At 39.7% G+C, this 27,774-nt stretch overlaps 2 protein-coding genes across 3 annotated transcripts; one reads left to right on the plus strand and one right to left on the minus strand.

Annotated features, from left to right (window-relative positions):
- The first annotated feature begins 1,652 nt into the window (after window positions 1-1,652).
- cdkn2a/b (cyclin-dependent kinase inhibitor 2A/B (p15, inhibits CDK4)) lies at window positions 1,653-5,490 on the plus strand. The gene is made up of 3 exons (XM_085459158.1): window positions 1,653-1,857; window positions 1,953-2,093; window positions 3,005-5,490. The coding sequence occupies exons 2-3, from the start codon at window positions 1,959-1,961 to the stop codon at window positions 3,263-3,265; spliced, it is 396 nt and encodes a 131-aa protein (XP_085315284.1). The 5' UTR covers window positions 1,653-1,857; window positions 1,953-1,958; the 3' UTR covers window positions 3,266-5,490.
- Window positions 4,745-27,588, minus strand: mtap (methylthioadenosine phosphorylase). Of its 2 annotated transcripts, XM_085459156.1 has the most exons (8): window positions 27,479-27,588; window positions 24,242-24,328; window positions 24,027-24,085; window positions 23,669-23,836; window positions 12,354-12,456; window positions 10,507-10,746; window positions 6,296-6,418; window positions 4,745-5,781 (listed from the first exon to the last, which is right to left on the minus strand). In XM_085459156.1, the coding sequence occupies exons 1-8, from the start codon at window positions 27,557-27,559 to the stop codon at window positions 5,743-5,745; spliced, it is 900 nt and encodes a 299-aa protein (XP_085315282.1). In that variant the 5' UTR covers window positions 27,560-27,588; the 3' UTR covers window positions 4,745-5,742. The 2 variants fall into 2 exon arrangements, with proteins under 2 accessions (XP_085315282.1, XP_085315283.1); XM_085459157.1 differs by lacking the exon at window positions 24,027-24,085 and having other exon boundaries at window positions 27,479-27,544.
- Between the last annotated feature and the right edge of the window lie 186 nt (window positions 27,589-27,774).

A 27,774-nucleotide genomic window follows, 5' to 3' on the forward strand; every position in this document is an offset into this window, starting at 1 on the left:
ATTTCAGCAAATAATGTGGTGTATTTTTTTTTTTTTTTTTTTTACAGAGAGGTGACGCTAACAATTAACATCATTTACAGAGGTTGTTTGTTTGTTTGTCTGTGTTTGCGTCTCCTCCATTATGGCCGTTCATATGCTGATCACAAGGTCAAGATTAAAAGTAAACCTGACCTTGAGGAGCATTGTCGTCTAAGGAAACACCTGCACATTGAGGTTCTCCCCTTTTAAGGAGAAATTTAAGATTATGCAGGTGAGGTGTGTGACACAGTACCCAGATCTGATTAGAGCAGGGGTGTCGAACTCCAGGCCTCGAGGGCCGGTGTCCTGCAGGTTTTAGATCTCACCCTGAACTGAATCAAATGATTAGTTTATTACCAAGCCTCTGGAGAACTTCAAGACATGTTGAGGAGGCAATTTAGCCATTTAAATCAGCTGTGTTGGATCAAGGACACATCTAAAACCTGCAGGACACCGGCCCTCGAGGCCTGGAGTTCGACACCTGTTGATTAGAGGTTATAAAAACATGGTTAGGTACAACAGACAGTGGCCAGGGGAAGATGGTGGCTGAGGAATGCATAATAAAGGATTATAGATTTTGTATTTCTAAAGGGTTAGAGGTTAGACGCCAGAAGGAAGTGGGGAGCAGTGAACAGCAGAGCAGCTTGGTTGAGTGAATGAACATGACGGGAAAGAGGTTATGAAAAAGATTTTGTCATCTGACAGGTAGAACAAGCCCAGATGTGGTAAAACTGGTTTAAAAATGAAGAAACACAGCATTGCAGTTTCACTATGACACCAGTTACCATTATGAAAAAAGCAAAGTTTAAACAATTACTTTTATCTGTTTTGGCTTAGATAATCAAATATATCAGACATAAGGAAACCATTAATTATACAGTTACTGCTGCTAGTCAATTACCATCGAGCTGTGGAACCTCAAGTCTCCTTTTCTCGGAGTATTGTCATCTATTTAATGTTATCTGAACACAGATTTCTACCCTAATGAAGATAATGTGATACTGAAAACTCTGGCACAGCTATAATATATAGATGGGTGAGACTGCTTAGTCATATTCTGTTTTTAATGCTCAAATGTGAACTGCACAAAGTAAGTCACAATATTGATTGGATATATTCACAGCCAGCTAGATTGATTTGCTTCTTAACATTACCATATTATAAATGGTCACCCTGAAAAAGCAGTAATTATGCAAAATATAACTAGCAGCATAGTAGCAGTAATAAATTAACCTGCCCACTTTGTCACTAAATAGAAAATAGAAGTTTAAAAACTGCACTGGAGTAAAAACAGTAAAAAGTACAATATTTTTACACTGAAATGCTGTGAAAATATAAAGCAGCAGAACACTTACATTTAGCTAACTCGTAGACAAAATTATAAATAGGCCTTCCTCAAAGAGGATTCTACAGCACTACTTGATAAAAATGCAGCCTACCTAGTTACTTTAATCCGCTGCGTTTTTTAATTAAATCACGAAAAACTCCCAAACAATTCTGTTTAGTCGAGGTTTGTCACATTTGTCCGTAAAAGCTCATTTCCAGCATCCCCTCACAGTAAAAACCCGGTTAAGCACCGGGAGCAGGACGTGTTCTTTCAAACGAATTTTCTGAGGCGCATGCGCACAGTCGCACCACTGCAACGGCTCTGCAGTCACAGCTAGACGGTGACGTCACTCAATTCAAGCGATAGGCAAGCCCGGACACACACCGGTAGGCGATGAGCGGCGTTGCTGATTCGACCCAGGCAACCGGGGGATCCAAAAAAACTGTTGAGCCGGGGACGGTTGAAGACCACACCGTAGACCACACCAGCGAGGAGCCGGGACTATTCGACGGGTACCGTGTTGCGTTTAAGTGCCGTTTTTTGTTCCTCGTATAAGCATCACCGGGCTACCTGTCAGAGCAGCCTGACACGGAGCTTATCGCAGCAGGTTTTTATGGACGTGACAATGACTCTCCAGGATGAACTGACCACAGCCGCGGCGAAGGGAAACACGGCAGCGGTGGAGGCTCTTCTGGAGAGAGGGGCTCAAGTTAACGGGACGAACAGTTTTGGACGAACAGCTCTGCAGGTCAGTGCCGTCAGTAACAGCCCACTTTCTCCCACTTACACGGGTCTCATCAGGCGGGGTAACTCAAAGTTTCCAAATGGCAAACGCAGGCATAAATCCTTATTATTTCTATTATTTTTTACAACTATTAGCTATTAGAGATTTATACATGTCAGTAATAATAATAATAATCATTAAGAAAGAAAGAAACGACGGGTCTGAAAGTGACGCGCTTTGTTGTGTTTATGGAAGTCGCGTATTTTTATTGAGGAAAAGCAACAATCCCGGATCCCTTTGGTTTATTGTAAAAGCTGTAACGGCATCAATAGTGAAATGAAACTATAATATTGTTTCTTGCCTTTGGATTGGCCTAAAAAACTAGGCTGCATTGCAATATATGTGGCACAAAAATACTTTAACAATATAAAGCATCATAATATATTTTTACGCATTCTTTATATATATATATACACACACACACACACACACACACACACATATATATATTTGAATTCATGGCCCACATGTTGCGCTGATCGGTAGTGAAATGCCTCTTCAGTTGTTGCACTACAACAACTACAATAATCCATCTTATCTACATTCTTTGGAGCTTTTTAAAAAACCTGTCGCGTCAGTCACAGCAGGCCTGTTTTGGTTGGGTGTAGAAGACTCGGGTTCAAGTAAAATGAAAGTCAACACTAAAGTCAGCCGCATGATAATAAATACATGAATAAATAAACGCACAGGGTTAAGTGTCTGTGCAAATAGTGCAAAAATAATTAACTGGCGCTGTACTTGTGCTTAATGTGCGCCTATATTAGTGAGTGACGGTGGGCTTACATGAAATAGTTTTTGTGCTTCAGAGTAAAATAATCGGATTCAGTTAAATCGGTTAATATGATTCCCGGTCATGTTTTTTTGTGTGTGTGTAGGTAATGATGATGGGGAGCACGTCGGTGGCTCAGCTGTTACTCGAGCATGGAGCGAATTCCAACGTGGGGGACTCAAGCACCGGGGCAAGCCCGCTGCACGACGCTGCTCGGGCGGGCTTTCTGGACACTGTGCACCTTTTAGTGCAGCACCACGCAGACCCACAGGCCAGGGACAAGTTAAACCGTCTGCCTGTCGATTTAGCCAGACAGCACGGCCATAGAGATGTTGTTGATTTCCTGGAGAGTCTGCAAAATCCCTAACGCTGTGATGTCTTATTTTTATTTTTTTAACTCCTTGCAGCCGGTTCTGAAGATGGACTTTGCAGAGCAGGGGCCTAAAAAGGCCTTCAGCCGAAATTACACACTTGAAGTTTTGCTGTAAAATGCAGTATTGCTCTTTATTTATTCACTTTCGGTGTGTATCATTATTTTATTTCTAACGAAATCAGGGTTGTCGATGGGTCTGTGTAAAAATGTAGGCCACATTTTCACACAACAACATCGCAACTTTTGTTAATTTAAGAATACGTTTTATGTTTTGTTTTATTTTTTGGGGGGGGGTTTTTCCAAGTGTTTATTTTCACTTTTTAAACATTTTTCCTTGTAAATATAATGTACAGTTTTACCCAATTATATTGTTTGCATATCAGATATTTAACTAAATAATACAAGAGATATTTTAGAAAGAAATTGGAAACTTTGCGAAGTTTGTGAACTTTTTTTTTTTTTTTTTTTTTTTTTTTTTAAATCCAGGATGCACACTACTGAGGTCTAATCTCATTATTACCTAATACTGATATTCTGCACCTTGATGTAAACTGTAACACTGGTTTGAGGGCTGGACTGCTGTAGGATGCGTACTGGAGAATTAAAAACAAATGGAAAATACATGAAATACGTAACTCTGAACTCAGTAGTTTAATTATCCCAAAGGAGCTTTTGAATAAATTAAACTTTTCTTAAATTGGGGTAGGATTACCGTAGACAAGTTTGTAACTGCTCCGTCCCGCTTCCTTTTCCAGCGTGTAAATTGACGGGTACGGAGTTGGAGGCAACCCGCTGCGCCTGTTCTTTGTTCACCTGCTTTACTTGTGTTGCTTATTTTAATTGCTCTATTTCAAACATGAAAATAAAAATACAACCAAGCGGTTTTGAGCCGATACAGACTGCATACAGCGCATGGTAAGGATTATTATCATGCCAGTATTTGTGCAAATGTTTATTTATTCAGTGAAGAACTGACGTTTACTGAGCTCGCCTAACGGTGCTTTAGTAGCGTTTTGGGTCAGAATTACTTTTATAGTGGTACATTACTGACTCCTCATTAAAAAATAAAAATCTGAAAAGATATTAAAGAAAATAATAAATTGTATAAAGCTATGTTAAACATGAGGATGGCTTAAGTTCACCAATAACCAAAGGTGTATTCTACAACATACAGAAATCCACTCCATAGTTCTAGTGTTTGCTGCTTTTAAATTGTCATAAACTGTAACAATAGCAAACCCTTTCAAATAAGATTTAATTCATCCTGTGTCGGAAAAAAGTATCTTTAAGATTAAATCAGTATTTCCAGCACACTCCTGTTTCAAGAGCAGCAAAAAAAAAAAAAAAAAAAAAAAAAAAAAAAAAACAAACCCTAAATTGTTCCCCTTAGGATATGAACACATGCCACAAACCAACTGAGAAAATATTCACTGCAAGTCCAAGTAACTCAATTAACCACAAACTCAACTTGGATTAGTCAAAGTCTAACTTTTATTGAGACAAATTATTCATACTACAGAAAAACAGGCTGCTGAAGAAGAGGCTACTAAATATGCTGTGCAATGTACAGAGTAAGTTCAAGTTAAGAAAATCTAAACAAGAAAAATCTCAAATGACTACAATATGATGCAACATGACAAAATTCCCATTTCAATCCATGCTTTGGGGGGAGAAAAAAAAAACAAACAAAAAACTGTCAGTATAGCAAATAATTTGGGTGTTTCCCTGCCACTACCACTGTTGGTACAGGTTTACTGCCGATTTGACAGCTTTTCACTGACTTGGTTACGGTATTTGCAGGTACAGAGCAGCATGCCATTCAAAATGAGATGTTTCTCTAGTCATTAAACGGTCATAAAGAGCAAATAAAAATGAAATGATTCCGTAAAGACCACAAGAGTGGCCAGATTGAAGTAACATGTAGACGTTCAGTCATTCTCATGCTGACAATAGATTCAAGCTCGAAGAGTAGAAGCTTAAATGCAACTAAGGCAGTAATATAGTCTTTGTGTGCTAAACTTGCAAAGCTTTAAAAATCATCTTCATATAACCAGAAACTAAGACACCAGTGGCTTACAACCAGCAAACACATACACAAATGTGTCCACAAAATACTGAATACTTAAAACCTTAGAATGTTTAGACCCAAATGTGGTAACTGTAACAAACATCCATTTCCTCAACTACAGCTAGAGTGGAAGGGCCCTCCCACCTAACACTGTGTGAGAGGAAAACATGCTCCAGACATAAATGAGTGATCTCTGAATCAGAGTCAAGAGTAAACACAAAACACTGAACATCCAACTAAATAAAGACCCCCCCAAAAAAAAAAGTGGATTATTTAATGTGAGGCACTTTGTTGTGATTCACTGATGATGATTGGACGGGCAGGGTTGAGTTTGCAGTCGGTGTTTGACTCCGTGTGGGTGGTTGTCTGGTCTCTTTATCCTTTCTAGTAGTTTCCTCTGCATTTAGTGCTTCGGTATCATTACTGAAGACTGAGCCATCGACTGGAAGAAAGAAAATATGTTATTACCAAAGTGTGTCACTGACACAGAGTGAAGGAGCCTTTTCTATATTTAGGAAAAGTCGTTGTCAACATTGTCTTTAAGAAAGTACTCATTTTTCATCAAAAGTTAGCACTGTCATTAAAGAAAGTTTTGAAGAGAAAACTAAGGAAATTCAGGCAGTCTGTGCAAAAACACTGGGATACAGAGTGTTTTTCAAAATTTTAATTAATACATGTTTATCATGGTGCAAGTACTGCAAGAGATCCAACATAGCACAATGTGTCCTATTGTCTGAGTGAGCCCCCCCTTTTAGAAAATCTTGTTAATAGGCTCCCCCCCCCAAAAAAAAAAAAAAAAAAAAAAAAAAGCCATGCACCATCAGGTTTTGTTATTCTTTAGAAATGCTGAGAGAAATAAGTGAGATCAAAGTTCACGATAACCAGATAGAAAGCAAACAGACCCTCTTTCACAACTTGCAGAATGGAAATGAATCATCATAAAGCTGACAGCTTACTTTCAATGTATTTATTGTCTGAGCCCAGTCCATCTGACTAATCTGGGGTATTGCTGTTAACAGGATACTGCTAGCTTTGTTTGCATTCTCCTTCATCGTCTTCAGTACATTGTCAACACAGACCTAGGACGAGAAGAAGAAAAGAGAAAAAAAATGTATAGCAGCCATTTAAGAGGAATCACTTGCAATGGTGCAAATTTCACTTCCTTTAAAATGTCACAGCCACGCATTTCGAAAATAACCATCTTGGTGTGTATTTTTATTTTGTCTACTTTGAGTGAAGTAAACACTCCTCTGTGAACAATTCTTGAAAGCAGAGCATGATGTAAAGACAGGCACCATCTTGTAAAATCAGAGCTATTATGAATAGATTATGTATACACTTTAAAAGAACGACGGTGTGAACTCACAGTCGCTAAGATGTAACACACATAATGTGGCCTCCTCTTTACTCAAGTCACAATTGCACAAAAACGCCAATAACCAGTTCAACATAATGGTGAATAAAATCCACTCAGCTGAAAAATGACACCACCCACTCCTCCCGTAAAAGGCCAGTGCGGTTAATGTAGATGTCCGCTTTCTCAAGAAAGATACACTTTCATATTCTACATGCAACAACACATAATTTCTTTTGCAGCTATGCATTACAGGTGTAATTTTTACCAATTTGAAAACAAAAACCGATGATCTTTAGTGTGAAAATACTTTCTGCATTACTAAGGTGGTGTGTGGCTATAATTTACAAGATTATTGTGAACAGTACTCAGTCCCCCAATGTGGAACCAGTTTAGTGCATTTCCACAAATGACTGGAAGTGATGCTAAAAAGCCGGCATCAGTAGGGCAACACAAAATTGCTGAGCTAAGAACCACCAAAACCAGAGTCGTGTGTGTGAGAAATTCACAAATGTCTGGCAAATGGAGCACATGCTTGTCTTCCCTGTAATGTTATCCTTTAAAAATAAATTGATAAAACCTTCAATCTGGCACCAAGGCACAACTGACTGCACCTTCACTGTGCTGGTGGAAAAAAGGTATGTGAATGTGATCTTAATAGCACTGGTTTAGTAAAACCATATTTAAAAAAAAAAAAAAAAAAAAAAAGAATTAAAACATTCATGTACGAGTGCAGCAGAAACAAAGCTACTGGACAACACGGAGAGCAGTTGATTGTGAAAGTACCGGCTTAACCAAATCAGTCACGTCAGGACCTGTGAGTGAGTCACAGCAGTAGGTGGAAAAACAATATTTTGCTCTTTGCACCTGTACTGGGATTGCTGCGTACATTTTACAACCATCACCTGTGCTCTGAAATTTAGTGACTCATTACATGGTTCAGTTTCGAGCCTACTGAACCATGTATACGACACTAGCAATCACTTTACTCACGTGGCTAATGCAATACAATGGAGGAACTAAAAATCAAAACGGTGAAATAAGCAGTTATACCGCACAAACGTGGAGTTCTCATTCCCATATTCTTGTATAAATGCAGTGAAGTATTAGTTCATAATCCATTCTGAAATTCATTCAGCCACAACTACAGTGTACATTACAGTAAGTTGCACAACATTACTTCCATCCTGTGTACCTCCTGTAACCTTCATTAACCCTTCCCTTGAGTGCTTGTTTTTATGTCACACTCAATGATTAGGTTCATGTTTTTGTGGTATTTGTCAGGATGAAGATAGTGTAGCTGATGACTCAGTGTGACTCAACCTCCTCTGGCAGGGCTTCCACCGGAGACTGGCAAACAAGCCGACTGGTTGGAGAGGGACAAGGAGGGGGGAGGCCAGGAGGTAGTATCAAGCTGCGAGGGAGTGAGGGGGGGCGGAAGGATGTGGCGAGCATTCTCTAACAGGAGGGGGAAGAGGTCAGCTGCAGGAACTCGGAAGTGGAGTTGTGAGTTGGGCTGGATCAGTTCTACATAAGCCGGCGCTCGCCCACACGCAGTAGATCAACTGCATAATCCAGAGCGCCTGACAGAGGCCAGGTCACTCGGAAGCCATAAGAAGCCACAGATACTTTTATCTACTTATGGAGCACAGATGTTAAAAACCTCTAACCCATCATTTATTAGATTTCAGTGTGGGGGAAAAAAAAAATAATACTGGACATCTATACTGATACGGACTGGGTAGTGTGTGAGGAATGAAAGGATGCCACATAATTTGGAAATGATCAATTTGAAAAGTATCAACCTACAGAGAGCTGAATTCAAAGGCATCCTGAAGATCAAAAGCAGCGGACTAGTCCATTTTGCTGACATTTCATTACTGTAATTCACACTGGTACTCAGTTTGGCCCCCACATGCTTGCCCAGCGATGTTGGACCATGCTCCTAATGGGACAATGGATGGTGTCTTGGGGGATCTCCCAGATCACTTGGCTCATGAACAGCCTGAAATGAAACAACTGATGCCTAATGACAGCTAGGGTGACGCTCTCTAGCTAATCAGAGGCATTCACACCAGTATCCTGCTGGAGGTCACTTTGGAGCTCTGGCCGTTCTTGTCCTGTTCTTCCCTGCACAAATGAGCAGATACTGGTCCTTCTGATGGATTTGACTTTCTACAGCCCTGTTCAGCTCTCCTTGAGCAAACCTTCTGGCAATAGCACGCATCAATGTGCCATCCTGGAGTTGGCCCACCTGTGCAACCTCTTTAGGATCCAGATATCCAGGCCTCATGCTAGCCAAATGCAAAACTAGTGCAAAAACAATCAGAAAAGATGAGGTTAAAAAAATAAAATAAAATCAAAAAAAAAATCAGTGGCCTTCACCTGTAAAACCATTCCCCTTTTAAGAGTTGTCTCACTGTTGTCCCTCTAGTGCACCTGTTAATTTCATTAATGCCAAAGCAGCTGAGACTGATAAACAGTGCCCTCTGCTACTTAACTGGCCATATCATTTTTTTTTTTTTTTTTTTTTACTTTAATTGAATCGAATGACTAAAATTAAATGGCTTAAAACTAACCCATTAACTCTAATTACAAAAAGGCAAGACTAATTTTGTTCCCAGAGCTGAACACTGCAGACGTGACAACATGTTTCTGTACGAAACGAGTGTTTATTGCTTTGGCATCATAAACATATCAGACTTTGTTATCTCAGAGGTAATCTGGGAGGACTGGATATAATTGCACTGAAATTATTTTAGTGCGCTATTTGACGCAAGAAGTGGACGTGCGTTTAAATTGTGTTGCACAAAAGCAACTGAGGGAACTCGTGACCTGGCCAAGGCTGACCTCGCACAGCTTGCCAAGATGGCCTTTGAATGAGCTTCTGAAGAGCACCATGGAGTTAAAAGGTTGTCATTGATTCTACCTGGTCGGCCAGCCAGCAGGAAAGTTCCCAGAGCTGATGTTGTGGTATAAGGCAGTTTTCTATTTGTTGGTAAATTTTGTTTTCCATTGTAAAGAAACAAAACCATGTCTGCAATGCGTAAAAAGATGTTATGATAAGCAATACTTAGCTTGCTAGTGTCGTCTTTGTTTTGTTTTTTAAATGTATCAACACAAGTCATCAGGGCATGTGCTGGATCAGGCTGAACAGGGTGACTGTCGTTTAGGAGGGTTTGAAAGGTAAACTCCAAAACAGTCTGCTGCGCTTGTTGACATTTAGTCACAGTATTATGAATCTACATACTTTGAGGTGCGATTTGTGTCTTTAAGCTTTGGCATAGGAGAATGATATGCATATTCCTTAATCTCCCAAAAATAAGTGTATTGTTAAGAAATTAATGTTAAAAAGTGATTTATTTTTTCAAAGCCAAAAAACAGAGAACTTCACCTGCAAACTCTGCTGATCACAGCTTAGCAAAGATAAAGGGAGCCAGTTTGAGGATCGCAGAACAAACATGATGATTAGGCTGCAAATAAATGATATAAATGCAACCTAATGCCATTAGCTTTATGCTACCCTTTTCTTAAAGTTGTGCAATTATCTTCAGGCCTAATATCAAAAAGCTTACACTTAAAATCAGTCATATTCATTCAGCTCTTAAATAATGCTCTTTAATTTCGTCGTGTAAAATTAAAATGTTTAGGTTGGCGTTTGTTGTGCAGTGGGCCAGGGAAGAGGCACGATGCACCGTTAACTGACCCACTTTAACAGGGCATCATCCACTGCCACTGACTCACAAGACAAATAAAAGCTTGAAACATCAAAGTAATAAAAACGACAGTTAGGACCTCTGGCCCGCCACTCACTGCTTCCTCGTGCTCCTTCCAACAGTCATAGTCTGTTGCCATGGCAATGCTGGCATAGCACAAGCCAGCCTCCTTGGCGAGGACCGCCTCTGGCACGGTGGTCATATTGATGACGTCAGCACCCCACTGGCGGAACATCAGGCTCTCTGCCCGCGAAGAAAACCGAGGCCCCTCGATAGTCAGCATGGTCCCTCGCACATGACATTTGACCCCCAGACTCCGCGCCACCTCCACCAAAACCTGCAGGGAATATCACCGTCATTCTGGAATAAATCACTAACCCCCAAGGTGGGGTGGCAACTGCTTATCTGTATGCCGTTTCAGTCTACTGCAGATAAGCAGACATTCATTCTAAACACAGACGCTACCCCCATGAAAACACTGTCTCTGAAGGTCCATTATTTTTCTTGACCAGGAGAAGTTTTTCATGTCAATATTGGAAACTTAAAGACAATTATGGTTTTATTCAACCTGGTGCATTCTGTGGCCCGAAAACAAAACAACAAACAGTAGGTAACCAGCAATCAGACAGTAAAGCCTTTCCATCAGCACACAGCAGCAGATATCCCGCGTTAGTCGAGGTTCCCATTTCTGGAAATGATGCGGGGTTAATATTTGTTAGAATGGTACGTTGGTTCAGTCGAGGGTGCTGCCACAGCAGAGCCCGCAGAGGACAGGACACACAACTCACCACCAAATTACCTGTATTACTTTCCCATCCAACAGGACATCGCTTAGACTTGGTGCTAGAGAGCTGGCAGGTTAAAGACCATTTAATGTCCAGTTTGACTGCATTGGATATTTGTGCTCTCATATGCACCTCAGTCATGTAACGTCTAGAAAAGCATCACAAAAAACCTCCTTTACGTTGTCAGACAAAAAGACCCACAGTGATGTGCACTTTATGCTATCAATACTTACACTGAATAAAAATAATCACTTTAGGAGAATTTAGTATACAGTGGTCCCTCGTTTATCGCGAGAGTTGCGTTCTAAAAATAACCTGCGATAGGTGAAATCCGCAAAGTAGTCAACTTTATTTTTTTTACAATTATTATAGATTTTAAGGCTGTAAAACCCCTCACTACACACTTTATACACTTTTCTCAGACAGGCATGAACACTCACATTTTCTCTTGTTTAAACACTCAAAGTTCAAACCTTCGTAGAAAAATAAGTCCAGCATTATAGAATGAAACCAAAGATCAGACACTATTCTCAGGTCCAGAACATGGGAATAGAGCAGCCGCCAGAGAATTCAACATTAATGAATCAATGGTACGGAAGTAGAGGAAGCAATAACAATGAGATGAGTAAAGTTTGACTTATCTGACTGTTTTGTTTCGCTTAATGCGCCCTATAGTCCGGTGTACCTTATGGTCCGGAAAATATGGTAACTTCTACCTTCCTTTAGCATGTCCAGAAGTCCAACTTTTTGTGCGATGATTAGCATCTTCCTCTGCCTTTTGGGTGTTATCACGGGTGCTTTTGATGGTGCAAAACGTTTTGTCGACATTGTTGTGTTTGTTGGGGAGAAAACACAGTGCAGCACTTCAGTCACACACTGCTAGCGATCGAAGATTTATGTAAATTTGACAAGCTGAACGCATTCTGTACTGTACAGGAGACACGGCATGAAGGAGATCGACTGACAATGGTCTACAGCTGATCAGGACTCAGAACACAATGCACTATTTTAAAAAGAAAAAAAAAAAAAATCTGCGAAACAGCGAGGCTCTCAAAAGGTGAACCGTGTTATAGCAAGGGACCACTGTACTGAGCAAAATTACATGTCAGTTACAAAATAACAAGTTTGACGTAGGACGTGTTTAGATTTATAGACTTACCTCTCTAGTTTTGTTGCAGAAAGGCTCAGCCATGGGGATATGACAGACACCTGGGGGACTGGTGGGCTGACCATCGTAGAGTGTTTGAGACCTCTTGGTTGTCCTACCAAACAAACAAAAAGCAGATTTGTTTCAATGACAAAAATATAAAAACACTTAAAGATGTAAGATTAATAACTTTGTTTCTTTTTAATGAGTTTATCTGACCTAAAGTTGAGAAAAAGTGTGAAAAGATATGAGGAATAACTGCAGAAATACTGGGAATGGCCATCAAAATCATTCTAGACAACATGTCGACATGAATGAGGTACAGAAATCATTCATTTCATAATCAGGACTATTTGGCTCAGAAATCTGCAAATTTTTGTGGCATGACCAGTTTCACAGCAGTCAGGACTATAAACATCAACAGAATGGAAGAAGGTCTCAAGCTTCGCTATAACAACCGACCTAAAGTTTTCCCTTCTGCTGAGTCAGTGCTGTTGCAAGAGGCAAAGTGCCAGCCTGTGTCCCCATGGTTCTTCATGGCAATAGGTCAGGATTGCACAAAAGGCTGATTCACTTATCCAAGTGACCTGAAAACATCAGGATTTCTGTGCTCCATGTAGCCTCTTAGCTTCTTTTGTATAAAGGGAATTCAGTGTGGATGCAGTTTGGACAAAGCCATGTTCTTCAATGTAGAAGAAATTTACTTCATATTACTGATTTACCAAAGTAGCCACTGTTTGCCTTCATGGCCACTTTGCACTTGTCTTGTACAGCTTGCCAGAAGTGACTTTGTGCACATTCACATGATTTCCTTTTTAACTGTATTCAAAAGCATTAGCTGCATCATGCTGAGGTTCTGCTGGTATATACCAAACAGACCCATCTGACTACTTTAGTAATCCAAAAGGTGAAAGATTACGTAAGTGAAAGAATTGTGATGATACATTGATGGTGGCTTCAAGCAGTGGTCCTGCATTATACAGCAATACACTTGCAATGAAAGATACTGACCAAATAACCAATCAAAAAGGTATGCAGCATGAAATGACGCGCTCGTCAATGGGACACCAGCACTTGTTTTTAAAATAAAGAGGGGAATTCCAGCCATGCATCAAATCTGATGATTCACGTATCAGCACACACTCCACATTGCTTTGCCTCAGTGTGCTTTGCACCTTAAGAGAAATCTCATACTTGGAAAAAAAAAACAAAAAAACAAATCATGAAATGGAAGACCGAGTTGCCTCGGCTGCAGATCATTGGTTTTGTTTTCAACATGCATGACTAGAGCTAATGTCAGTGCTTCCCAAGATTTAAGTAGACGCATCAATTGTTCAGAGAAGGCTGTGTGACTGTTTTAACTGTTACACGGAATAATAAGGAAAGACATGTTTGGGACAAGGAACACAATGAATAGTGGAGACCTGTATGTTGGTCAAATAAGCCATAATGTTGTTTCAAAACAACACCTTAACAAAATGCAGTTAAGGTGAAATGTTGACATCTGCAAGAGTAGTTTTAGTTGAAGTGGGTGTGATTGTTCTTTGGGCCGTGCTGGTGACATTGCTGGCTTAGAACTTTGTTTTATATCTTCTCTTTGAACAAGATAGAAATTTAGGAGTAACATGGCGATCGTGGCTCAAGAGTTGGGAGTTCGCCTTGTAATCGGAAGGTTGCCGGTTCGAGCCCTGGCTTGGACAGTCTCGGTCGTTGTGTCCTTGGGCAAGAAACTTCACCCGTTGCCTACTGGTGGTGGTCAGAGGGCCCGGTGGCGCCAGTGTCCAGCAGCCTCGCCTCTGTCAGTGCGCCCCAGGGCAGCTGTGGCTACAATGTAGCTTGCCATCACCAGTGTGTGAATGACTGGATATGTAAAGCGCTTTGGGGTCCTTAGGGACTAGTAAAGCGCTATATAAATACAGGCCATTTACAAACCCAGCAGTGAGACCTTAAGAGATCCAGCCTACGGCTCTTCAATCCAGCCTAGGCTTACAATGTTTTTTCCTGGGGATCCTGGAAAAAACATTGTAAGCCTAGGCTGGATTGTAAATGTAAAATAATAAAATAAATATTCTTCTGTAGCAATAACAAAGTATAACATAAATTATTCTGTAGCAATTACACAAGAATATCCAGTAATGTCCCTGCCTACAATTAAACACATTCACTTACTGAAAATCGGGGGCACCTGCTGCGGCAGCCTTTTACCACAAACTTAGTCACTGCTTGGTGACATTCGTCTATCCTGGCCTGAAAGGAGACGCTACCGGTAGACTGCAGCGACAACTGCCAGCATCTGAGCCAGACTCTGTCTCTCTCATCATGGTCACCTAAATGCACAGTAATGGCAGGTTTTGTAATAAGGCAGATCGCGCTAACATAATATGCACCGTTAGTTGATTATTTACCTGCCGCATTAACGGGAGAGGACGTGCAAACGTTACCGCTGCTGCTGGGTTGAGATTCACGAGTCCGGAGCGGAATTAAAAACACGACATTCATTTAAGGTCATCGCGTGTTTTGTGAGCAAATGCTTTTGCATATTCGTAGTGTTTCCTCCCTTAAATGAAATATCTACTTTGCAAGTTGCCCTCAACTGGAATCGATAAGGGAATCGTTTGCAAAAATGGCAAACAATTCCAAGGAATTGAAACAGTGGGAACCGGTTCTCAACAAGAACCGGGTTTCGATACCCATCCCTAGTCATTATATACTATATTTTGCAGACAGAGTTACAGGACTGTCTCCCAGACCACAGACTCATAATACAAGCCAGAGCTTTATAATATAAATTAAAAAAAAAAAAAAAAAAATCAAGTTGTGTTTTCGAAATTGGAGTTAGTTATTTGTACTTCCAATAGTGTTAACATACTGCACAGGTGAATGACTAGAATTTTTTACATTTTCATTGTAAGGGGGCTAAAGCAGTTAATTAAAAGAAGTCTAACATAAATGTAAATGCTGTAATTTGATTATTTTAATAAACCATGTAACTTGGATGGATTAGATGCCGGCGCGACCACAGTGCACACGTCTGATGTCGCTCAGAGTGGTCCAAGGGACCGCTCAGGGAGTTTGTGTGTTCGCTCAGACACGTGAAAAATTAGAGGGAACATTGCTCCGAACCCATCAAGAGGAACCAGTTGAGACGGTTCAGGAATCTGACTAGGATGTTGCCTGGACGCCTCCTAGATGAGGCATTTAAGGCATTTCCAACTGGAAGGAGGTTCCAGTTGGAAATGCCTGGAACAACTGAAAAGATTCCATCTGTTTATTAGCTCAGAAATGTCCGATGGATAGAGATGGATGAGGTGGCCAGACGGAGACAGGTCTGGACATTATTGCTTAGACTGACCCTGCAACCCAAACTCATAAGTGGCCAAAGAAGAACAAAAAATAAATAAAGCAGTAAAGAGTAATTTTAATTTCTTCAGTCATGGCACCGATCTTGTGGCCCATTATTAGGTAATGGTGCCACTGTCGGCCATAATGCAACGGAATTGTTCATGTGGCTGGGAAAACCTGCAGTTAGTTGAAACCAAAAAAAAAAAAAAAAAAGTTGTTTGGATCAGTGATGAAACACTTATTGTGCTGAAAACACTGAATCTACATGAACTACATAAACTTTTTTCCTGGATTATTGAGCACGCATAAATCAATATAAGACGAGCTGCATCCAAAAGCAAAAGCATTTGTTGTAAAGGCTAAACTTAGAACCTGACAGTCCGTAGATGCATTTTAAAAGTACAATTTAGCACAGTGTTAGCCATGATTAGAATCTGACAAAGTAAGCTCTTATAGTGACCATGTGGTTTGCACACAACAAATAAGCAGAGGTGATGGCATGAAGTAAAGCCTTCAGCAGCACAGCATGCTGTCACATGCTGTGGGACAAGTCTGTGCATGTCCCAACAAGCAACTTCCTCATTTCCGATAAACAGATCTTGTTTGTTCTTGATACTAGTAGTTTATCGACTTCAACAAAACAGGCAAACCCACATGCAAACTCACTCATGTTGAAATTCATAATAGAACACACTGACATAAATTAGGGAAGGCAGACTACAACTTACCTCAATTCAGCTAGATGCATGCCAACTCATGAGCCATAAGGAATCCTTTTTACACCTCTCAATGCACATATTGTGCCATTTAATAAAATCTCTGCTGTCAGCTAACTGAGAGAACAACACTCCCACAAGGTTGTGCTCTTGGTACGCTACAGCAGAAGTATGTGTGTATGCCTTGAGGTCAGAAACAGCTGACAAGCTATTTTTTCCCCCCTCCATGAAACAGAAAGAAATTATCAAGGTTTACCAGCAAGTGTGTTTAAGCAAGAACTCAGTCGCGTGCTACAGTTTTAACCACAGCCATACAATACCAGCGATCACTTGCAAGCCATAACCCTTTTATCTACGTCCCCCCGGTTTGTTTTGTCATATATCATCGTATCTCAATGCTTGTTCTCCCTCTGCTCTTTCCCTTCACCTGAAAAATAAATAAAATACTGTAGAACATGGCTGCCCCTTCCTCCCCACCGTCACCAAGTGCTTCCTAACCAGAGGCTGTTTTCTCTCTCAAGTAGGATTTTTTCCATACAATACAAAATAATGAGCATTAAAGATGAAGCTGCAAATTCTTGTGGATTTTGAGGGATAAAACAATACTAGACTCAGTTTTTTTGCCATAAGATATCTAGTCTGTTTTAGAAAGTGGTTTGACACTAAATATCAAAGTGCATATATGAGTGTATTTATTTGCATGTTTACATCTATAAAATCCTCAAAATACTGGATCTTTATTAGTTTATTACTTGGAGATGATTTCTTTTAGTCAAGTATTTTCAGTGCACGGACAGAGACACTTAAAGAGTCATCCTTATGTCAACAAGGTTACTCTGAGTCACACTTTGACTCTGTTGACAAGAAGGAAACTGACAGGTTATAAACCAATTCAACCTGTTCCCATGAATATTTACTGCACATACCAGTCTGTCTTTAAAAAGCCAACGATCAGTGTTCAGTCACTTGTCCTGTTACTACCGGTAATTGTTGCACGGATACTAAACGTTCCTTTCAGTCTGTCTATAGATAGAGAGATCTCTCTATGATATATGATTCCATCTAAATTCTAGTGCCATCATCACATCAATTATTTCATACCTGTAGCTCCACCAGATGAAAATGGAGACTGCTTTTTATTTGCTCACTGCCAATTTTATGAATCATGCAACTAGAGCACAATGAGGTTCTCTTCCTCCACCTCCCACACGCTTTGTTAACTAAGGATGAATTAACTGAAGAACTATCACAAAAACCCATTTATATATTCTCCATCTCATCGACAAAGTTGGAAGCAGATGGAAATCAGCTTATTTTTGTTCTAAACTTGAGTTACAGTTAACATTGAGTCTATGGGGGACTGACTCACTTTTGGAGCAAAGGCCCATTCACACGGCAGCATCCGGCATTTGCTGTGCTAACCGCTAGCTGGAGCAAATTGCCCAAAATTTGTGTTGTACTTGCTGTTGCACTCCGCCAATTTTTTTTGCACCCACTCCACATGTACTAGATGCGCTTCCCGGTCATTTTAAACCCTGCATCTCTCATTTATGAAGAAGAAAGCTTTGGCACTATCCCTACCGAGTCACTCTACAACACTGCTTTCCTCCTGAGACAGACACACACACACACACACACACACTAAAGTTTGTATCTCTGATATGCACAGAATGTTTTCGTTCATTGTGGGTCTGAACTTAGAGCAGGTGTGGGCTTAATGCCTAATCACCTAATCCAGCCCTAACTATATTCTTTATCAAAAAGAAAAAAAAAAGAAGAAAAAAAAACACAAAGGTTTTAGGGCTAATCTTAAAAGGTAGAGAGGAAGTTTATGTCCTGAATCCAAACTAGGAGCTGGTTCCCCAGAAGAGAGGCCAGAAGGAGGATAAGACAGAAGTTGTAGTGTTTGATAGTCACACCCTGCTGGAACAACTAACTGATGCGTTAGGTCCCCTTGGTAGCCATCTCTCGCCCACTGTTAGAAACCTTTGTGTTTTCCTGGACAGCTCTTTCAAACCCGAGAAACAGATCTCCTCTGTCGTTGGGAAAAAATAAATTAAAAAAAACAAAACAAAAAAAAAAAAAAACAACCCTGTTTCTACCAGCTGCGTCAGATATTTAAGACAAAGCCATACCTCCCTTCGTAGGAAAAAAGTTTATTCACGCTCTTATCACTTTCAAGTTAGACTACTGTAATTCCCTCTACTCGGGCCTCCCATCTTCCTCTATTCACCGGCTCCAGTTTAAAACGCAGCTGCACCTCTCCTAACTGGTACTAGAAATTATGCCCACATCACACCAGTTTTAGCCAACATACATTGGCTCCCTGTAGAATATTGTATAAATTTCAAAATTCTCTTGCTTACCTTTAAAATTTTAAACAATTTGGCTTCCAGTTATCTATGCGAATGCCTCCATTTGTATATCCCTAATAAGGCACTTGGATCTTCCAATTAAATGCTCCTGACGCAACCGAGGTCTCGTCTTAAGTCCAGATGTGACCGGGCCTTTGCTGTCGTAGCTCCCAGACTCTGGAATAACCTCCCTCCTTATATTCGTTCCTCTGAGTCCATCCAGTCTTTTAGATTGCGTCTTAAAACTTATTTTAGCCTGGCTTTTGATTCAAACTAGTATGTTATTTCGTGGCTAGTTATGTTTTTGGTTTTTTTTTTTTTTTTTTTTTTTTTAAATCCGTGTCGTTTCCTGCCCTCCTTTTAACTGTTTCTTTTTATCTTTTTATTCTGTCTTGTGCTATTGCTCTGACCGACTGTGAAGCACTTTGGTCAACTTTGTTGTATTATTATGTGCTATAGAAATAAATTTTGATTTGGTTTTGATTTTAAGCTCTGCCTCCCATTCTACTTTTAGAAACTCTTGGAACCACAAGTAAACCTGCAGTCTGAGAGCAAAGCGCTCTGCTGGGGTAAAACAGTACTACCTGATTATTCAAGAGCTTGTTTGTTTGGAATAGGACTTCAAATGTGTTTGTTTATTTTGTTATTTAAAAAGGGACAGTGCAGTTTAACATACATCAGTTTTGTACTTGAACTAACGCCCATAGGTTTATAGCTATTGCTAATTTTCAACAATTGTCCCTTGTTGGGCTTACAATCAAAATAGGTACATTTAGCAATAAAACATACATTTTCATAAAACCAAATTACATCATAAATACAATTAATAGACAATAATTTAAAATAAAATTAAAATCATTAGTTAAAATGACTACATCTCTGATTTCCCTTTAACCAAACTTTAACCTTCAATGTAAAGGATCTGATGTCTGTAATCAATTTGATTTCGGTTGGAAGTGTGTTCCACAGATAGCTTTTTCCATAAAGGCTTGCCGACTGACCGAATGTCGATCTGCAATATAATATCTTGCAGTTGCCGTTCACCTTGCTCCTAGTAATACAATTACCATCTTGTCTCTGGATGCATCTATTGAGACACTCTGGGGCCATCGTATTTATACATTTAAAAACTAATTTAAGAAAACAAATGATTAAAACTCTTAAAACTAAGTAGATTATATTTCTTTAAAATGTGACAGTGATGCCACCGAACAGATTTTTTTATCCATTATTTTTAAAGACTGGTTATATAAGGATACCACAGACTGAATTGTAGATGGTGCTGCTTGGGTCCAAACTGTCATACAATATGACAAATGAGAGAATGTCATGGAATGCATAAATAACTGAGCTGCTGAAGTGGGTATAGTGCCGAATTAACTTAAAACAATTCAGATTAGCCTTGACCGTCTTAGAAATCTTCTTTACATGTCAAATTTAAGATGTGAATCTAAAATTATTCCTAAAAACTTAAAATCTTTGACTTCCTTTATTTCTTCGTTCCCCAACTTGATTTTAAAATCATTAGATGAACTTCGTTTCCTAATAGAACAAACAGTTTTTTGTTTTTAATTCAATACAAGATGATTTTGTTCCAGCCATTTTTGGACATCATTTAGATGTACCAGCTAAGTCACCTGGCGAGGCAGCAGACACCTTAATGGTACGTGTATAACTGCATCAAGTTGGCAGTTAGCTTTTGGACAACTGGCAGGCAAATCATTTATAAACAAACTAAATAGCAATGGGCCAAGAACACATCCTTGGGGAATACCCATTCTGTTTTCCAACATGGACGACTTATCTTTATCAACCCTCACACACTGCTCTCTTTTGTGAAGATAGGACTCAAACCAATCAACTGCTTGCTTTGAAAAGAAGTATGTCATGGCTGACAGTGTCAAAAGCCTTTTTTAGGTCAAGGAACACTGCACCCACAACATTACCATTATCCTACTATTATTTGATTCTGGATTTAACAGGATGCCAATAAAGAAAAGCAATATGGGAGAAATATGGTCTCCCTTTCTAGTCCCTGTCAATACTTATTCTGTGGCATTCTTGATCAACTGAAGGCTTTACAGAGAGTTTTTAGGACAACATGATAATCCTGAGTAATAATAGTAATAGGGCCGAGTACAATTACCTGAGTTTTACCTGGATTTAGATTTAGGAAATTAGAGGTCATCCAGGGCTTCACATCTCTTTAAATGGTGGGTGTCACCTGGCTTCATGAACAGATAAAGCTGGGTTGTCATATGCATAAATGAGACTGGTGCCTGAAATATCTGATACTATAAGAATGCACATTTGTGCTTATCATGAACGCCGGTGAACTCAAACAGGAAATGTCTTTAATGACAGTTATTAGTTTTGTTTAGGCAGTGATGGGGACAGTCAAACAGTCCATTTGAGAGGCTCCCCAGGTGCTTGTCACTGTGGTCTGCAGCACTACGAGGACAGCTTCCTGTGGTAGACTTTAATGCTTTCTATTGGAAAATTGGAACATTGTGCCGTAGGTGGCCACAGCTTAGTGTGGAGACTACAGACCAAGCCAAAACAGCAAACTTCATTAATATGTCGTTAGTCATGGTTAAACAAATATGAACTCTTTATTTATTTTAATGTAATCAACTGTCTATAGGTCAGAAGTTTTAAAATTTTGTCAAAAATCACTCTTTTGATAGTAAAACAACCCTCAGCATGGATCTGCAAAACATGTGTACCTTAGAAGCCTGTATACTCATAAGTATAGGTTATTAATAAATAATTAAAATCTTTCCAACATGCTTGCTGTAGTTGCATTTTCATTACAGTGATCCAATGTTTTTGTAGCATCAATGTAATTAAAGAACTATTTTTTCTATTTTTTCTTAGTTTTTATAAATTATAAAACGGTGTTGTGAGGCAGAAGAAAAATATTTTTAGGGTTAGGCCAATTACCACCATGATGCCTATTTATGTGTGCAAATAAATCAAATTTGAAATAGTCTACTTTAATAAAAAAAAAAAAAAAAAACAAACAAAGTGGTCCAATTGCTTTTAAAAAAAAAGTGTAAATAAATACATAAGATTTTGAAAAAGACCAGTTTTAAAAGGCATCAGCACGAGCACTTGTAAATTCATTAGTTTCCTCAGTGACCTATTTTTGAATTTGGAAGCCATAGCAAGCATGAGTCAATTACAGCAGTGATACAGCGATCGTGGCTCAAGAGTTGGGAGTTCGCCTTGTAATCGGAAGGTTGCCGGTTCAAGCCCCGGCTCCAACAGTCTCGGTCGTTGTGTCCTTGGGCAAGACACTTCACCCGTTGCCTACTGGTGGTGGTCAGAGGGCCCGGTGGCGCCAGTGTTCGGCAGCCTCGCCTCTGTCAGTGCGCCCCAGGGTGGCTGTGGCTACAATGTAGCTTGCCATCATCAGTGTGTGATTGTGTGTGTGAATGGGTGGATGACTGGATATGTAAAGCGCTTTGGGGTCCTTAGGGACTAGTAAAAGCGCTATATAAATACAGGCCATTTACCATAGAAATAAAAATATTTAAATATAACAATTGTTCATTTCCATCTCCATCAAGTTTTTGCCAAAGCAACAGGCAAAAACCTCAATAGTTGCTACAGAGCCACAGGCTTGAGAACCCTGAATGGGATACTGTGGATGTGGTTGAAATATAGCATGTTATGCACTTAATTTTGTTTTAAAAAAATTAAAAAAAAATAAAAAAAAATAAAAAAAAACCCACTTATCTCTCCCTCCTAACTGCAAGCTCTAAATTGAAGAAAAACAAATTCAAACACCACTCTCACCATGCTCTAATGCATTGGTGTCAAACTCTGGCCCGCAGGCCAAATTTGGCCCGCAGCCTCATTACATTTGGCCCACGAAGCCATACCAAATTACTATTAGAGCTGGCCTACTGGTATTATACAGCTAATATATATATTGTTTAGTATTAAGCTTTGCTGTTCCATATTCAGTTTTTCAGCTAAACTTGTTTGAGTCCATAAGAAAAGATTCATTCTTATATCTGGAGGAAGATTTTTTTTTTCAATAAATATTAACGTTAGCCCGCGACCTTGTTCCATTTTGAATTTTGGCCCACTGTGTATTTGAGTTTGACACCCCTGCTCTAATGTGAACGTTATAATGAAGACGATTGTAAGACTTGTGGCAGACTAGACTAACATTTAACTAGGCTTATCCAGTAACCTGGCCAATGTGTTAATGTGAATACAATGTAAACATGGTATTCCGCAACAGAATTCTGCAAGCATGAAGTTAATTTCATAATTAGAAAACCCAATCACAGGGATTACCAGTAGCAGTAATCCCTGCGATATGTGGGAGGATGCACAACAGACTCACAGGATAACCACTAATAATGACTTCTGACAGAGTCAGTCTAGATATAGGAACAAAAATAAACATTTAGCAAAAACTGGTCTGTCTATATACTCAAAAGACAAATCTGTTCTGCTAGTTTAGTTCAATCAGTACACAGAAACTATGAATGCGCTGTCACACCATATTAATCTTTTAGACTTCCTTGAGTTATTGCATTCACAAGATTTTCAGAAACTTCACATCTAATCTACATGTTTGATTGAAAGTCCTGAGTGTGGTGCAGAGCTCCTTTTTCATATTTGAATAGTAGAGGTCTTTGTTTATCTAAGAAAATAAAAAAATATCAAAACAATTTTCCCTATTCTTTTTTTGCCATCCCTGTACTGAACTGTTGATCAGCTCCACACTATACAGGAAGTGTTCATAGGAATTATCACCAGGTTTTTACTCCACCTACAAAAACGGGACACCGCCTACACTTAATGCTCTACTTTTCCTGAAAGATAACCTAGTTTCATGATGTGTCAGAAAACGTATGTCTGAATCTTAACCTACTAATGGACTCGCAGAACTAACCTGTCAATGAACTGATCTATGATGACAATATCTCCTGGCTGGATCTCCTCCCGGAGGGAGCCACAGGCAGTGGTAACCAGCAGATGTGTACAGCCTTCTTCTCTCAGGGCCCAAATGTTGGCTCGATAGTTGACATTGGATGGCATTATGGTGTGTTGTCTCCCGTGCCTATGAATAGCACAATTCAACATTTAATACGTGTAATTTAAAAAAAAAAAAAAATCTATCCACACACACATGAAATAACTAGTATGTGCAAATAATACAGTTGTCCACTAGATGGAGAAAAAGGAGAGGAAATTTTCACAATTGGGGAAAAAAAAAAAAAAAAAAAAAAAAAAAAAAAAGAACACATTACCTTGCTAGGAGGACACAGTCCACATTTTTTATTTTCCCCAATATCAGGGCATCTGATGGCTGTTTAAAGGAGGACCAGGATAATTTATATATACACACACAAACTTCATTGTCAAGGCAGTACAATATTTCACAAGTAAGACAGGGCATAACCCAAATAGAGTCTAATATTTATACTACTTCACCTGGAGCACGACTTCAAAAGATACAACTAACCTTCCCATATGGTGTTTCAACATAGCGCTCAGTTCTTCCCTCCAAGATATCTGGATCATCAAGACCTGAACCCCCGATTATTCCAATCTGAAAGATATGAGAACAGTTCATAACTTCAGTCTATAGAATGAATCTCTTGAAACACGTTTCTTAAAAGACGTTTCAAAATAAAAAAACAAAACAAAACCTCAAAGCAGCTAATTACATATTTACTATCATACATGTGAAGAATGGAAGTACAGAAGATATATTGGACAAAGGATGTTGAAAGGAAGACCACAGAATTGATGCAGAGAGAAAAAAAAAAAAAAGGAAAAAGAACAAAAAAAAAACGAAAGAAAGGAGCCGCCAACAATAGTGCCAAATTTGCCATTTATTAAATGATTTAATTTATACTTAACCTTTCACTATATTTTAATAGGAGAAAAACTCCATCCAACAGCTTATTTCGTGGCTCATTTATAATTTTTGTCTAGAAAATGTTTAAATGTAAATAAGTGAAATATTTTAAGAATGTCACTAACTACTAGGGGTGCAACAATACTCGTATCGATATTGAACCGTTCGATACAGTGCTTTCGGTTCGATATGCATATGTATCGAACAATACAACATTTTTAATTTATTTTATCAACTTTCCTTCTGACGATGCTGTCTGTGTTGAGCGCTCAGTGGATCTGTGCTCGACAGTGCAGCCTAGGCGGAGTAGTCGAACGCAGATTCACCGAGCGCAGGGCAAGCGAGCAAGACAGAAGTTAAGCTCTTGTTGGAACATGGCAAGTTGAACCTCCCCCACCCTCATTCAGATCTGGCGTTTGGAACTATTTTGGTTTTCATGTGACGTATGACCCTGAAGGTAAGCGCGTCATGGACAAAAGTAAAACAGTATGTCGATGTGCCACGCAATGCTCAATTACATTGGTGGGAACTAGTGCGTTAGCGCAGTTTGCTCGTTAACGCGTTGACGTCGTCCAGCCTGACACACAGGGCGATCCGCGGTAGCTCGTTAACGGAGAACGAGCCGTGTTGTGGCGTTAACGTCATTTTGACGAGATTAACTCTGACAGCACTAGTGGGAACACAACGAATATGACTGCACATTTACTCCGACATCATCCTAGTGCAAAGACAAGTGGAAGCAGACAAAAACAACAAGCAGGCATGCTACAAACTTTACCTGAGTTATTTAGACAGCCGTTAGCACATGATTCTCCTTATGGGGACCTGATGTGTTTAATATGCTGCTGAGAATATAGCCCAGAAGAAGCGTATAGTGTAGTGAACTGTACTTTTGAGTTAAAATATATATTTATAATTTTAATAAATGACAAATCAAAAAAGGCATTAACCTTTTTTGTATCGAAAAAAAATATCGAACCGTGACACCAAAGTATTGAACCGAACCGTGTATCGTTGCACCCCTACTAACTACATAGTCCAAAACAATCATACGGTTGACACAACATCCCTCTATCAGTTTCAACCAAGAACTGAATATACTTCACAACTGCTTAGCACACACCAGTACACTGTCATAGCTAGTGCAGCAACTCCTGCAGCATAAATACTATTGTTGCATATTTGGTGGCTGCTCTCTGGTCATAAAGGGATAGACATGGTCATTAACATTCCATAGTTTTAAGTCATTGTGGCAGTAAGGACAGACCTGACCACATATTCGCTCTTAAATACACGTTTATTCCGGTTGTCGTTTTCCTTAAAACACGCCCGCAGCTTTCCAGCTGCGTCCTACACACAACAACAACCAACTCTTCAGGTCCCGGCGCGTTTAATAGGGAGGCGTGATGAGCTGATTGAGCTCAGGTGTGTCTATCTGCCCCACAGCTGCGCCATGAACCAAGTATGTGACTCACTACCCTACAGGGCAAAACATACCTTGTCGTGACAACCAATAGCGGACAGTTAGATGTACCGCAAGACAAGGAGGGGGGAACACCTGTTTCTGCTTGGATCATCTATCCATGGATGAAAAACAAAGATATGAAGAGAAACTCCATATTGTGCCTCAGCAGCTCTAGTTAAATCGTTGAAAGTGGCAATGCCTCTCCCAAAGCTCCAGTTCAGTGACATCTACTTGCAACTTGTAGAGAATTGATCACCTTACACTGCTGCCAGGATCTGTGGTTTCAAAGTATGAACAGCTACAGGCATGTTGATGGGTGTGTCCCAGTACCTCCGATTTCACTTGAAAACTACGGATACTCATGTAGATTGTGGTGTTTAAACGATGCTCAGTTAAGTACTAAGCGGGCCAAAGTGTGCCAAGAAAATATCCATCACATTACACCACCAGCAGCACCTGAATCCATGCTTTTGTTGTTTACACCACATTCTATCCTATCATCTGAATGCTGGAGCAAAAATCAATACGCAGACCAGGCAACGGTTCTCCAGTTCTCTATGGTTCATTTTGGTGAGCTTGTTCCCATCACCTCGAAGTAGATTGGTCTTTTTCCTCTGACCTGTAGCATTAACAAGGCACCTTTTCCCAGAGAAATGCTGCTCACTGGATAATTTCTCTTTCTCAGACAACTCTCTGTAAACTGTGGAGGAAAATCCCAGTAGACCAGCCTGTGTGGCACCAACACAATGTCACGTTCAAAGTCACTGAAATCCCCCCCCCCAATCTTCCATATTCTGGTGCTCAGCAGGTCATCTTGAACATCCATCTGCATGGACTTGCTTCCATTTGATTGCTAATTACACATTTGTGTTAATGAGCAGTTGAAAAGCTGCTTGCACAAACACAGCAATCAATTTCATTCCCCACTTCATCTTTCTGATAAGAAGTGTAGTTATGCAACGTTTTAACATGCTTCTTGTACTGAGCTTTTATGACCTGCACAGTTTTACACATTTTTTGATACCCTGCTGACAGCTGTAACAGTACAGCAGCCGCGTGCACTTACTCTGGCCACGTGCCATACCAGCTGTACCTGACATAATCACTCTTTAGCTTCTTTTAACAGTACGACACCTTAACAGAAATCAGTACGTTAGCACCTGAATTTTAGCTTGTATTATTAAGGCAGGGAGCGTACTTTACAGACTTGTAAAGCTTTGCTAACACTGTGCTAACGGTTAAGGGCTTCTCCTGGCATACCTAACGGCGCCCCAGCAGCCTTTAAGTTACATTTTTCATGGATGTTTCTCCTCTGTCAAAGACAAACACACAGCATTCAATCACTAAAACGATATTAAAGTAAATGTTAATACCTTAATAGGTACAGCGGATGCCATAACGACAGTTTTCTTGCTGTTAACAGTAGAGCTAGACAAATTCCGGCTTTTATACATCCGAAAGGAAGCGGGACATCAAATTCCTCTTCCTGTTTGTTTGGGGTTTTTTTCCAAAATAAAAGCAAAGCAACGTTTGATTATTTTTATGTATAAAACATCCCTGTTATAGTAATGTTTGTTCTGGTCATGATGTTTATATATTTAAATGAACAATTAAAAAGAAAACAAGTAATGAAGTAATCGTATGATTGTATTCAGCAAAACAATTTACA

Source organism: Copadichromis virginalis, linkage group LG6, assembly GCF_057382275.1.
Source record: "Copadichromis virginalis isolate Kocher_CV1m ecotype Utaka linkage group LG6, C_Virginalis_male_GT1.1, whole genome shotgun sequence".
Lineage (NCBI taxonomy): Eukaryota > Metazoa > Chordata > Actinopteri > Cichliformes > Cichlidae > Copadichromis > Copadichromis virginalis.